At 33.7% G+C, this 13,939-nt stretch overlaps 1 protein-coding gene across 1 annotated transcript in view; it reads left to right on the top strand.

Moving 5' to 3' along the window:
* The window catches only part of LRRIQ3 (leucine rich repeats and IQ motif containing 3), a 146,905-nt gene that overhangs the window by 94,360 nt on the left and 38,606 nt on the right, over window positions 1-13,939 (top strand). Inside the window, exon 6 of the mRNA XM_003921413.4 lies at window positions 4,208-4,337. Coding sequence (XP_003921462.1) covers window positions 4,208-4,337 — 130 coding nt within the window. The remainder of the gene's footprint in view (window positions 1-4,207; window positions 4,338-13,939) is intronic.

Genomic DNA, 13,939 nt, shown 5'->3' with positions numbered 1-13,939 from the left:
ATACCTGGAGAAATAATAAAGTAGATATTAAGAATCTAAAAAAAAAAAAGGAACAAATTCTAAGTTTTTATGATTTGAACAAAAAATATTCTTTTTCTGTATTATTTTTTAAAATGAAGAAGATGGATAGTGGAGGAGATAGGGACCCTGAATCTCCCTTTATCTTTTCTCTATGCTGAACTTAAACACAGCCTATTTACATAGGGCTTACTTTCACAATAATTGAGTAGGTAGGCTGCTTACTATTCATGTTCCAGGTTATCTAAAATCATCTGAATACATGTTTCCCTGAGCTGAAGTGAATAAGGTAAAACTATTGCTTCCCTCATTCTCAACGAAATGCTTAACACAGCTTAGGGTCACATCATATAATGAATTCCTAACTAATTTACTTTTTAACTAAAATGCATTTCATAAATATAATAAAATGTCTTATCACTCATGTTTTTAAATCACCATCATGTATCCCAGTGATTAAGTATATTTTACCCAACTGCAATATTTAATTTCAATTTTACTTCATCTGCTTAAGTTACTCTGGGCTGTTGACACTAGCTTAGATTTCTGTTAGGTATTAATTGATTTTTTTTTTTTTTTGCTATCTCATTGGAAAATGTAGCAAGCATTTCTTTTAAATTTTATTTCTCATTTATATAAACATTGACCAGAATGGAGCTGAAAACAGAGCTATGTATCATGCCATTAGTGATCTCCCTTCAGCCTGGCGTCATTTTATTACTCCTCAAGTTTTTCATGGTCACTCGGCATTTCTGATCTTTAACTAAAAGTAATGAAAGATTTTATCAAACATACTGGTGAATGCAGGTTTATCATGCCAAGGATATTTGAACCGGAATTAATTTTGACCCTGTTACAAATGAAATTATATCTGATATAATTAGTTTATTATCAATTTAGAATGTTTCTTGATTATTCTTCCTTTTCTAAATGCTACCAAACATCCTTAAAATGTTTTCTGCAATTATTGAGGACCAGTGTTAGCTCTAAATTAGTGTACTTAATAGAATATACTTTCTGTTATTGAAAATAAGATCTTCATTAGATCATTCCCAGTTTTCTGATAACTTTTCCTTCTCTGTGATCTCAAAGATCAATCAGTAAGTGCACACATTCTCTTTTACTTCTTGCATTACATATAACAGAAAAGACCATTTCTTTACTTTGGCAGCTTGTGTAAGCCTCAGTTCCTTTAGAGCTTTAAACTTTTTGATCATTTTTCTGTAGATTTGTTCCCCTGTCATATATGTACCCTTCCTTGTGAACTCTTCTTTTCTAAAATCATGGAAGGAAATGTTTTTATAAAACATGGCAAACAATGACAGCCAGATTCATGAAACGGATAATTAGGAGAAGCAAAAAAAGGTATTTCTTAAAGGAGCTAACTAGCTATCTGCTTAGTTTCTGACTCTTTGCATTTCATGAGTCTATAAATTAACTGTATTTGTAATAGAGTTTGGATATCTCAAATTTGACAGATTTTTTGGAGGAGTTCTTGCTTTTTTCAGGGGAACTAAATGTGTAAGTACTAGTGGAAACAGGATCACTGAACATACTCATTATTTTATCATGGATAGGATAAAAGTGAGGTATATAGAAGAAAGAAATGACACATTTCTATGGTTTAAACGCAATTTGAGGTGACTTTTAACATGTGATGAATTGCATTGTTAGGAGGGAGAAACAGAAGTTACCAAATAGAACCAAATTCTTAGAAGTAGGAAGATACAAGAATGACGGTGTAACTTGAAGAGGACTTGCAGAAGAACTTGAGTTTGAAAAAGTATTTAGAGTTGTTACAGATTTGATTGCAAAACAGTGCCACACATTATATTTTGTCATACTTATTTAATAGAGAAACCAGGGACTAAATGAAAATAGAAGCAGCATTACTTAAAATATTGTCATATTTTGACAATATGTTTTTGTATTGTGACTTCTTAAATTTTAATTATCCTTGGCAGGATTGAAAGTTTTCTAAATGTAAAGAGAATATATGAGCTTAAAAGTACTTATTTGTATTTCTAGCAAAATGAGGTGATTTCATCTTGTAAGGAGTGAAAAGAAATTGTGTAAGAGTTGATGAGTGAAGAATTTGTAAATGAAAAATAAAAACAGATTATTCCAGGAAGAGGTGATACTTAGCACCTATAATGAGCATTAAAAAGTCCTTGCCCTATGAGTCACTGCATAGAGACAAATCGTTTTTGATATATAAATAGGAAAATATCACATATAAAATTTAAATGATAGAAACTCAGGAAATTGTAAATACAGGGGACTGAGGCACATATCCAAGTATCTTTTCTAAATTGTAAAATAAAGGAAGTTTGAGCAAGAGAGCAGGTCAAAGTAGTGTAGAAAATGTGAGGATGAATTCTCTATTTCAAAATTCTGTCAGCTGTGACATATTAGACAATTTACCTGACTTTCTTCTCCTTAAATAAATGTGATGCCATTCACTCAAACTAGGAATGAGAACTAATATATTTGGAAGAAAAAAATATGACTTTGATTCTCTTGAGTACGAGATATCCTTGTGAAAGAGCACAGCTTTTGGTTGTTATGATTATTAAATGAGTTAATATCCATAAAGAACTTAACAATGGCAAATGATATGCACTATGTAAATGTTTCATAAACAAATACACACAAGCAAAGATCTCAGAAAGAAGATCTATGTGACATAAACATTTGTGAGTCTTCAAATGTTAGGTCAGTGTTTCTTACCAAAGAAAGTTTCATATCCTGGGAAAGTTTTTTAATATATAAAACACATACCCTAATATAAGCTTCTGAACTTTTCCTCTGGGATGGAGACTGTTGGTTGCCTACCAATATCTACTTTTTTTTTTCTTTCATGGCAACTGGGCCAAATTTCATTCCAGGAAGCAAAATACCTAACAAAAAGGTTTCATTCCTTACCCTCCCCTTTGTAGCTGGATGTAGGGCCAATGAGATGTTAAACAGAAGTTATTTGAAGAACTTCTGGAAAGCTCCTTAAGACACATGGCTTCTGTCTTTTTGTCATTTCCCCTTTCCTCCATCTTCTGACTGAAATGGTGTTTGGAGCTCTAGTAGCTATTTTGACTCATGAGAAAAGTTTGAGGATAGTACTCATGAAGATACAGTAAGAGTTGGTAAAGGAACTTTGAAAGAGCCTATGTCCCTGATAACCTGGTGAAAGCTCCCTAATAGTCTTGGATGAACGGTGAAGAGGAAAACAACACTATTACTGAAACATCCCAAGCAATTCACAGATACGCAGTTTACATTTGACAATGCTCCTGTTCCCCATGAAGCTCCTCCTCAATATTCTACTTGCCACTCTTCCTACACATATCTGATCCATATATATATATATATATTTTTTTTTTTTTTTTTTTTTTTTTTTTGAGACAGAATCTCACTCTGCTGCCCAGGCTGGAGTGCAATGGTGTGATCTTGGCTTACTGCAACCTCTGCCTCCCGGGTTCAAGTGATTCTTCTGCCTTGACCTCCCGAGTAGCTGGAATCATAGGCGAGTGCCACCACACCTGGCTACTTTTTGTATTTTTAGTAGAGATGGGGTTTCACCATGTTGACCAGGCTGATATCAAACTCCTGACGTCAGGTGTCAGGTGATCCACCCGCCTTGGCCTTCCCAAATACTGGGATTATAGGTGTGAGCCACCGCACTCAGCACATTTGTACTTTAAAACTTGTGATAATTCTTGTCACATTTCTCCCTTCCTTTCTTCCAATGTAATTGTCCCTCCTTTTCCTCCCCCATGTTATTGCCTTTTAGTGCTCTGTGAAATAATTTTGTCCCTCCCTTTATTACTCTAAATCTTCCTTCAGAATTTCTGGGCAACACTATCTTGCTTCTCTTAGTTTATTCCTTATTTTCCCTCTTCCGTTCTTCCTTTTGTCACGGCATTCTCCTGGTAGGTCTCTCTTTCCCTCAGTCTCTCTTACAGCATTGGCAAAGGCATAATATTAACTTAATAGAGAGACAGATTGTCAAAATTATACACAATGGAGGTTTTTTTAATTTTTATTTTTTTCTTAACCCTGACTACCTCACAGGTTTTTGTTTTTGTGTTTTTAAATGAAAATCATTTATGATAATGTATAATTCATGTGAGAGCACTTGGTGAACACTGAAGCACATGAGACATTATTATTGTTATTGCTTTTATTTTCACAGAATATCTATTATCCTTTTGATTTAAAAAATTTCAATGAACGCAGAAAACATGTTTCATCTATTTTATGTGAATTAAACCCGAAAGATATTGACATGAAATCAAGAACATCAAGACATCTCATTCAGAAAGGTTAGTTATATGAATTTCTAATTGTATTTAATAACTATTTTGATGAAGAGTAAATAATGTAATTAGAAATTGGGCATGTTAATTTGCAACTATAAATCCAAAAGTCCGTGAAATATATGTTGAGAATTCTAGATAGAATATCCATTTCTTGGAGCAGATAAAGCCAGACACAAAAGAGTACATGTAATCCATGTAAAAAAACTAAAAAATGTAATAATCTTCATAGGCAAGTAGTGACTGGAAGAAATTACAGACAGGCATCTGGGATTTTGATAATATTATTTATTGGCCTATATGCTCGTTAAACACTTTGGAAGAATTCATCCAGCTATACACTTGTGATTTGTGCACTTTATATATTTTCTATTCCCATCAAAAAATTACAGCAATGTTAAAAATCATCTTATTCAATATTTTGTAAATATACATATTCAGAAGGTTATTCATGGATATCAAGAACCTCATTTTGGGTAGAAGATGGGAATTAGGAGAAATTTTTTTTAACAAGTATCATTGAACTGGTAGCTCTGTTACTGTATGGCTATGTCATACAGTATGTCCTCCTTGAGGAAATACTGTCAAGTATCAGAATAATTATTACAAATTAGTTAAATTTTAAGTTATTAAATTTCTTTCGGACTTTGGACATAATCATTTTTGTTGAATAAAATGCATATTGTCATATTACTGCTGATCAAATTTTAGTTTTAAATGTGATCTTGTTTTCTTTTTACAAAATTTATTCTGATAAAATTTGTCATGATTAAACATTATCTTTCAGAGAAGAATCATAAAATTACTTTTGTAAAATCATTTGAAGCTTTTATTTTTCTCAAGGGCTTCTCCTAATTCTGAAATATTCAAATCCTTTTTTTTTTTTTAAATCCCATTATGGTGTATTTATCGTTTTTGATTTTCTCTTCTTTGCATATAAACTGGTCAAATTCTGTCTGAGCCTCATTGCCGGAGACTTTATTTCATCAGTTCTCTATTATACACATGTACTAATTTAATAAAACTTTTTAAATTTTTTTTTTAAAGAATGGATTGTTCAACTGTATTGAAGACCAGCTGAAAAGTCTTTGTGTGTGTGGTCTTTTTGTTTTGTTTCTTTGTTTATTTGTTTTTAGGCAGTGGCTCACTCTGTCACCTAAGCTTGAGTGCAGTGGAGTGATTATGGCTCAGTGAAACCTCGATATCCCAGGCTTAAGCTATCCTCCACCTCAGCCTCCTAAGTAGCTGGAACCACAGGCATGTGCCACCACACCCAGCTGGTTTTGCATTTTTTGTAGAGACAGAGTTTAACCGTGTTGCCCAGGCTGGTCTTGAACTCCTGAGTTCAAGGAATCACCTGCCTTGGCCTCCCAAAGTGCTGGGATTATAAGTGTGAGCCACCTCGCCTGGCCAAAGGTCTTAGAATATGAAAACTAAATAGTATTTATTGAATCTGAAGCATAGAAGTCAATAGTGGCCTTGACAAAAGCAAATTCAACAAAGTAGCAGAGACAGGAATCATGTTGGAGAAGGTTAAGAGTGAATGGAAGTAAAGAATTAACACATTGACAATATTTTACTCTTCTGAGGTATTTTAAACTTTATAAGTTTTACGCTCACAATAATCTAAATGCACTGAAGGAAAGAAATCAACTTCTGATAGGCAAAAATTCTAAATTATGAACCAAAGATATTTTTATTGATATATATATATATTTTATAAAGATGGGTTTCACCATGATGGCCAGGCTGGTCTTGAACTCCGGACCTCAGGTGATCCACCCACCTCAGCCTCCCAAAGTGCTAGGAATACAGGAGTGAGCCACCATGCCCAGCCAATCAATATTTTGTTATATTTATACTTTGAAAATTTATTATAGATATATAAATTATAAGAGAACATTAGGGTCAAAATATTTGAATAATCAAAACTTCATACCTAAAGTTAATTCTGTATATCATAAATTCTAGATATTACTCCTGCCTATTAAGATAAAGGGAATTTGGATGAATGGCTATGGATTAATATTTTTTTAAATGGTACAGACTGCTAATAGGTACCTACTTCCAACTAGTCTAGAGATCTCTTCATAATCAGAACATAAATGTGAGCATAAATTGCCCCACAATATGGATCATCTCTCAGCAGATCTATTTCCAAGATACTATTACTCCTGAGCACTATTATTTTTTCTTCTTTGTTCACAAGCCTGCATATTTAAGAACACAACAAAAATTCATTACTGTTTCTCCTGAGCACTGATTATTTTTTCTTCTTCATTCACAAGCCCACACATTTAAGAACATGATAAAAAATTAATCTCTCTCCATTAAAAAAAAACACATATATGAGCACAAAAGCATTTTGTTTAAATTTTAAGAGGTTCATGGAATCACCAAAGCCCATCCATGGTTCTTAAATTAGTTGATAAGAACCAGAATCACATAACTAGCTAATATTTTGCCTCTAAAATATCCAAGAAAAGCTCATCTCAGTAAGTAATGGGTCTGATATTATCAATTACATATCTTGCACATTTTTGTATCTTCATTCCTTGAGTTATTCCTCAACATTAGACATTATCTAAGACTTACTTGAGATATATAATGCTTAACCTGACAGAGCATAAATTAGTTTGAGTGCTATTCATATCACCTGTTACCATAATTCCATCTTTAAGGTATCATTCTTAAACACTAATATTTGTGTGGCTAAACATAATGCTGATAATCAAACTACCTGTAAGAGTAATATTTGTTAATTTTTAATTAGAAATAACATTCTATATATTTTCTAATTCTTATATTGTTAATATAAGGTCAGCCTGAACAATTAATATATTGCTAAGTATTACAACTCCTATATGGGAACATATTATTCCATTTTCTCACCTAGACTTTCAAAGTTGGCAAAATTTTTAAATATTTATTCGATAAATACAATAATGAATAGGACTCATGCTATTTGTGCTATCCTTACATGTCTCAGTTTGGCCCCAGAGAGTCTCAGTTAATGTCTGTTGTCCTGATGTATAATAGTGCCTTTCAGTCTTAAACACACTCCAGTCTAAATGATAGATTTTATTGTTATACAAAACATATGTGCCTTTTTCTTCTTCATAAATCGGTTTAACATGATTGGATTGTCAAATTAGAATGACACAAATCAAAGATCTTATCCCAGTATGAAACTGTACTAATAACATCAAGGATACAATCAAAAGACTCAAATAAAACAGGGAGACATCAGGGACATCAAGGGTGGTTTTCTGGTCCTCTTTTTCCTTGGAGAACCTGGACTTCTGACCCAGAAAAATAAAGTCTCTACTGATGATTATGAGTTTACTTCCAACAGAGGCAAGTGGTTACATTAGGAAATATTTTCATTTTATTTTCCAGAGGGTTGTGTCGTTTATTGACATTTTCCAGGGAACGCATCTCACAGACTCTGTGTTTATTTAACAGAAGCAATCCTGGTAGGGAGTGGTGGCTTGTACCTGTAATCTCAGAGCTTTGGGAGGACAAAGTAGAAGGAACACTTAAGCCCAAGAGTTCAAGGTTACAGTGAGCTATGATCATGCTATAGTACTTTAGCCTGAATGACACAGGACTCTGTCTCTAAAAAATTATGTAACTATACATAACTAGACAGATAGATGATAGATAGTTACATATACATACAAGCAATTTACTTATCTAACAAAACTATATAAGTATACTATTTGTATAGTTGTGATAGAACAATTTATATTCCTTTGGGTATACACCTTATAATGGGATTGCTAGGCCAAATAGTAATTCTGTTTTAAGTTATTTCAGAAATCACCAAACTGCTTTCCACAATGGCTGAACTAATTTACATTTCCATCCACAGTGTATAAATCTTTCCTTTTCTCCACAGCCTTGCCAGTGTCTGTTGTTTTTAAACTTTTTAATAATAACCATTCTGACTGGTGTGAGATGGCATTTCATTGTGGTTTTGATTTGCATTTTCTTTAATGATTAGTGATACTACATAAATATTTTTATCAGCCCTAGGCATTCAAAATTCAACTAGGGCATATAAAATCCTACTGTCATGGAGCTTGCATATGATTGTAAGGATGACAATACAACTTTGAGTGGAAATTTTGGAAGTTAATGAAGTTTAAGGTCTTCATGCACCTGCTCGTAACTTGTGACTAAGGATGGATATTATATTCTCATTTATATTACCAAATAAATGTTAATTGACTTGTGACATCTTAGCTGCTGATTGATTTTGTTATAATTATCAAAAATTCCTGTTTTATTAATTAGCTAGTTTGTAATAATAGATGCTTTTATCCTCTTTAAGTTAAAGCTATGATTTCTCCTAGTTTTATTTTATATTGCTTATCCAAGTTTTTGTATTTTTCTCTACAAAAATGATATAACACTGTAGGTCAGAGATTTAAAAATAATGCATGAATACCTATTTCATCTGCTGCTGTAAGAGGCATTTTTAGTATTAGAAATTAAAATACAAATTTCTTAGATTATACTGAAAAGATGTGGCGTACAAGACTGACATTGGTACCTTATAAGTGTGTGTTCTGTTAGTGATTTTTAACTCTTTATAGTAAGTACAGCTGGAGAATGGGCCAAACTTCTGTAGCTATTTCAGAGTACTCCTTATATTTCAGATACAGTTATGAAGAAGTAAATTCAAATGCTTTCCAGAAAGTGCCTGCTACATAAAATATATTTCTGAGAACAAAACTGCTACTCCCTATTCAGAAAAAAAAGGTCAAAAGTTTAATTATTTGAGGGTCATTGTATCAAAGTGCCTGTGATCAGATTTATGCAATCTTCGGTTATTTTACCTTCATTATATACTTTGTCTAGCTCCAAATCCACTTATGTCTGAAATGAAGACTCTAAAGGTGATTTTATGGTTTTCACTGAAACACATTACGTTTTCTGCCTCCAACATTTTTCTTCCAAATTCATCCAATTTATCACATCTTGCTGATTTCAATTCACTTGTGCTTTACACAATTTTAGCAGCCCTTTTTTTTTTTTTTCACCATTCTCCTAAATTGTTTTCTGGAATGGTTGAATTTTAGTCTGGGATAGAAAATAGTATCAACTAAATTACGTTAGATGAGCAATTAGAGCATACTCAGGCATATAAAACTAGAAATTTTTGCTACCAGATGTTAAATTAAAACAAACAAGCAAACAAACCAAAAATGTATTTTGTTTTTGTATCTATGTAGTATTTCAAATTGCTTTTTACTTACTTTTTAATTTTAATTACTTTTACTCCTGAGAACAGAGAGGGTGAAGGTGTAATTTAAATCAGATTTATTTGAATTTATTTTGTAATCGTAAGCACTAATATCATATATTCCATGTTCTCCTCTGCATTGCTCAGCTTCCCATGCAATTATGTAAAAATTGTGATCAGTCTCTCTACTTGATTGTGAGCAAAAGTAAAAGTGATCACTTCAGAGTGAAAGCAATTAAGAGAATCATTCTATTTCCCTGCTGTGCAGATCTTAGAGGCCATATGTTCCATTAATAGAGCTGCAAGGTCCTCCTGACCCACATTGGTTCTTAGATGAGAAATAAAGAAATCTTCAATGTGCTAAACTATTGAGATTATAGGGTTAATCTGTGAGGGAAGTTAGGATTAATTATGCTGTTGAATATAGAAATTAAAAACAAAAAACCTAAAATATGGCCTGATCTTTGTGATTAGTTATAGGAGGTGAGAAAATTGATATCACGGGATGCAAAGATGGCCATTCAAGTTGTTTAGTAGCAAAGAATTTCCCTGTGATAACTTGGAAGGCAAACTATGTGGCCACTAATTTATGTCTCTAAGGGAAGAAGCTGGAAGATGGAATATTGATTCTGCGTGTTGGTTGTACTTGACTATGTTTGGCAAGTTACCTTACAGCAAGAAGAGAGCTCAGTAAAGTAGCTAGTTTGTAAGACAAAAGAAAGTGAAGAGCTCCAAAATTAGGCCTTGCACATTTGGAAAGCTGTCTACTTCTAAATCACAGATAGTAAGACAATAAATTTAGCAAGTCTTTTAGACAAAGGCCCAAACTTCTTAAGTGAAAATGATGACTCACAGCAGAGTTTAGATTAAGCATATGGGCTTTCCACCTATTATTCCACATTTATAGTAACTTCCATTAAATCATTAGAGAGTGAGTTGTGGGAAAAAATTAAGAAAAAAAAAGCAGATATGAAAACTACATATGACTCCAAAAGAATTTTGGGTGTGATCAATGACATATGTAACTCACAGTAGAAAATAGATCAGATATCTACAATTTTAAGGGAAAGGTATTACCAGAGAATTTTAGCCTAAAATACCTTTAAGCATTCAAGAAGTAAATATATACTTGAGTCCCTAGTCTTCAGCATTAAAAAGTGCACAGAGAAAGGTTTTGCAGCCTCCAAGGTAGGCAATTCCCTAATTCTCCACACCTTCAGAAGGCAGAACTCCACACAGAGAGCAGAATCAAGGACTTATTGAGGAACTATCTATACCTAAAGGTAAGAGAAGTCCACAAAGTGTGTGGTTCCAATTGTGGTTACTCTTTCCCTGTTTCACCCATGTATATTCAGTATACATATAAATGGGTGGGACAGAAAGCAGATGACTTTTCTTTCAATTCATAAGTCTCTAGACTAAAACCTTATCCAAGTCTGATTGAGAGATACTGAACACATAGAGATTCTGGACTTGATGGGATTTCAGTTGTCTTTTTTTAGGAGTATGTTCTATGTTTGAGGAAAAGGGATCAAAGGATCTTTGGCGAACTGTGGCAGTAATTTTGTTCTTACCAAGTATTCCACTGTTTCTCTACATTTTCTAGCTTTCCATAAATTTGGTTGGGGGCCACGTGATTTGTTACTGGTTAATAAATTCTGACTCAAAGTAAGTGTGTCACTTCTGGGCTAAGCACACCATTGTCTTTATTTCTTTGCGTTAGAGTCCCTAAAGAGCTTATGTTTCAAATGGTTTAGCTACATTATGAAGAAAGACTGCCCCATCCATTTTAGGTTTGCATGAGCAAGAAATCAACCTTTGTTTTGTTAGCCATTAATTATCTTGACTTTTATACCAACCATGGTGATGGTCTTTTTTAAAACATAATGAAATTGATATAATAAAAGCATGTATTTCATAAGTAGGCTATGAAAATTAAGTGAGAGAATGCATGAATAGCACTTGACATAAAGTTTAGGACATGGTGTATACTCAATTTCTAAGGAAAATATCTAAAACAAAATAATTGTTAATAAATGTTAGCTGCTGCTGCTGCTGTTATTGGTATTATTAGACCTCATATACCCATATAACTGAAATGTGTTTTAAAAATTAGCTGTGATTATATCAAAATGTATCCAGAAGTTAGAAAGAAAAGTGGTAAGAAATAGAAACCCATAGGGGATTATTAAGTACACATTACATCAAATAAATCTAATTGTTATTATTGGTGTTAATATAATAATTTACATAATGTTTATACAGGCTGTCTTGAATTTAGAGATCTTTGAATTTAAGAGATTTTCATAATAATCTTGGACTAAATAGAAAATATTTAGGCATGGGTACAGTTTTACAGTTTTGTTTTGTTTTATTATACTTTAAGTTCTGGGGTACATGTGCAGATAATGCAGTTTGTTACATAGGTATACACGTGCCATGGTGGTGGTTTGCTGCATCCATCGCCCCATCATCTACCCTAGGTATTTCTTCTAATACTATCCCTCCCCAATCCTCCCACCCCATGTTTTTTCTCCCCTAGCCCCCACCCCCCAGGCCCCAGTGTGTGATGTTCCCCTCTCTGTGTCCATGTGTTCTCATTGTTCAACACCCACCTATGAGTGAGAACATGTGGTGTTTGGTTTTCTGTTCTTGTGTCAGTTTCCTGAGAATGATGGTTTCCAGTTTCATACATGTCCCTGCAAAGTACATGAACTCATTCTTTTTTATGGCTGCCTAGTATTCCATTGTGTATATGTGCCACATTTTCTTTATCCAGTCTATCAATGATAGGCATTTGGGTTGGTTCCAAGTCTTTGCTATTGTAAACAGTGCCAAAATAAACATATTTGTGCATGTATATTTATAGTAAAATGATTTATAATCCTTTGAGTATATACCCAGTAATGGGATTGCTGGGTCAAATGGTATTTCTATTTCTAGATCCTTGAGGAATTGCCACACTGTCTTTCACAATGGTTGAACTAATGTATACTCCCACCAACAGTGTAAAAGTGTTTCTATGTCTCCACATCCTCCTCAGCATCTTTTGTCTCCTGATTTTTTAATGATTGCCATTCTAACTGGTGTGAGGTGATATCTCAATGTGATTTTGATTTGCATTTCTCTAATCACCAGTGATGATGAGCTTTTTTTCATATGTTTGTTGGCTGCATAAATGTCTTATTTTGAAAGTGTCTGTTCATATGCTTTGCCCACTTTTTGATGGGGTTGTATTTTTTTTTCTTGTAAATTTGTTTAAGTTTTTGTAGATTCTGGATAGTAGCCCTTTGTCAGAAGGGTAGATTGCAAATTTTTTTTTCCCTTTCTGTTGGTTGCTGATTCACTCTATTGATAGTTTCTTTTGCTTTGCAGAAGCTCTTAAGTTTAATTAGAGCCCACATAGCCAAGACAATCCTAAGGAAAAAAAAAAATAGGCTGGAGGCATCACATTAACTGGCTTCAAACCATATTACAAGGCTACAGTAATCAAAACAGCATGGTACTGGTACCAAAACAGAGATATGGACCAGTGGAACAGAACAGAGGTCTCAGAAAGAATTCCACACAACTACAACCATCTAATTTTTGACAAACCTGACAAAAACAAGCAATGGGGAAAGAATTCCCTATTTAATAAATAGTGTTGGGAAAACTGGCTAGCCATATGCAGAAAACTGAAACTGGATCCCTTCCTTACATCTTATACAAAAATTAATGCTAGATAAAGATTTAAACATGAGGCCTAATACCATAAAAACCCTGGAAGAAAACCTAGGCAATGCCATTCAGGACATAGGCATGGGAAAGAGCTTCATGACTAAAACACCAAAAGCAATGACAACAAAAGCCAAAATCAACAAATGGAATCTAATTAAACTTAAGAGCTTCTGCACAGCAAAAGAAACTATCCATAGAGTGAACCAGCAACCAACAGAATGATTTTGTTTTTAAGATGGAGTTTCACTCTTATTGCCCTGGCTGGAGTGCAATGGTGCCATCTTGGCTTACTGCAACCTGTACTTCCTGGGTTCAAGTGATTCTCCCACCTCAGCCTCTCAGGTAGCTGGGATTACAGGCATGTGCCGCCATGCCCAGCTAATTTTGTATTTTTAGTAGAGATGGGGTTTCACTATGTTGGTCAGGCTGGTCTCTAATTCTTCACCTCAGGTGATCCACCTGGCTTGGCCTCCCAAAGTTCTGGGATTACAGATATGAGCCATCACACCTGGCCTCAGGTTTTATATAGTTGAATAATCTTGTTTAACAACAATTGTAAATGCATCAAAGTTAACTTGGAGCTAGCTTATTAAACGGCTATCTCATCTCAATATCTTTCATTTATTACATTATTTTT

This window comes from Saimiri boliviensis, chromosome 11 (genome assembly GCF_048565385.1).
Source record: "Saimiri boliviensis isolate mSaiBol1 chromosome 11, mSaiBol1.pri, whole genome shotgun sequence".
NCBI classification, from domain to species: domain Eukaryota; kingdom Metazoa; phylum Chordata; class Mammalia; order Primates; family Cebidae; genus Saimiri; species Saimiri boliviensis.
This window is presented reverse-complemented; position numbering and strand designations above follow the sequence as displayed.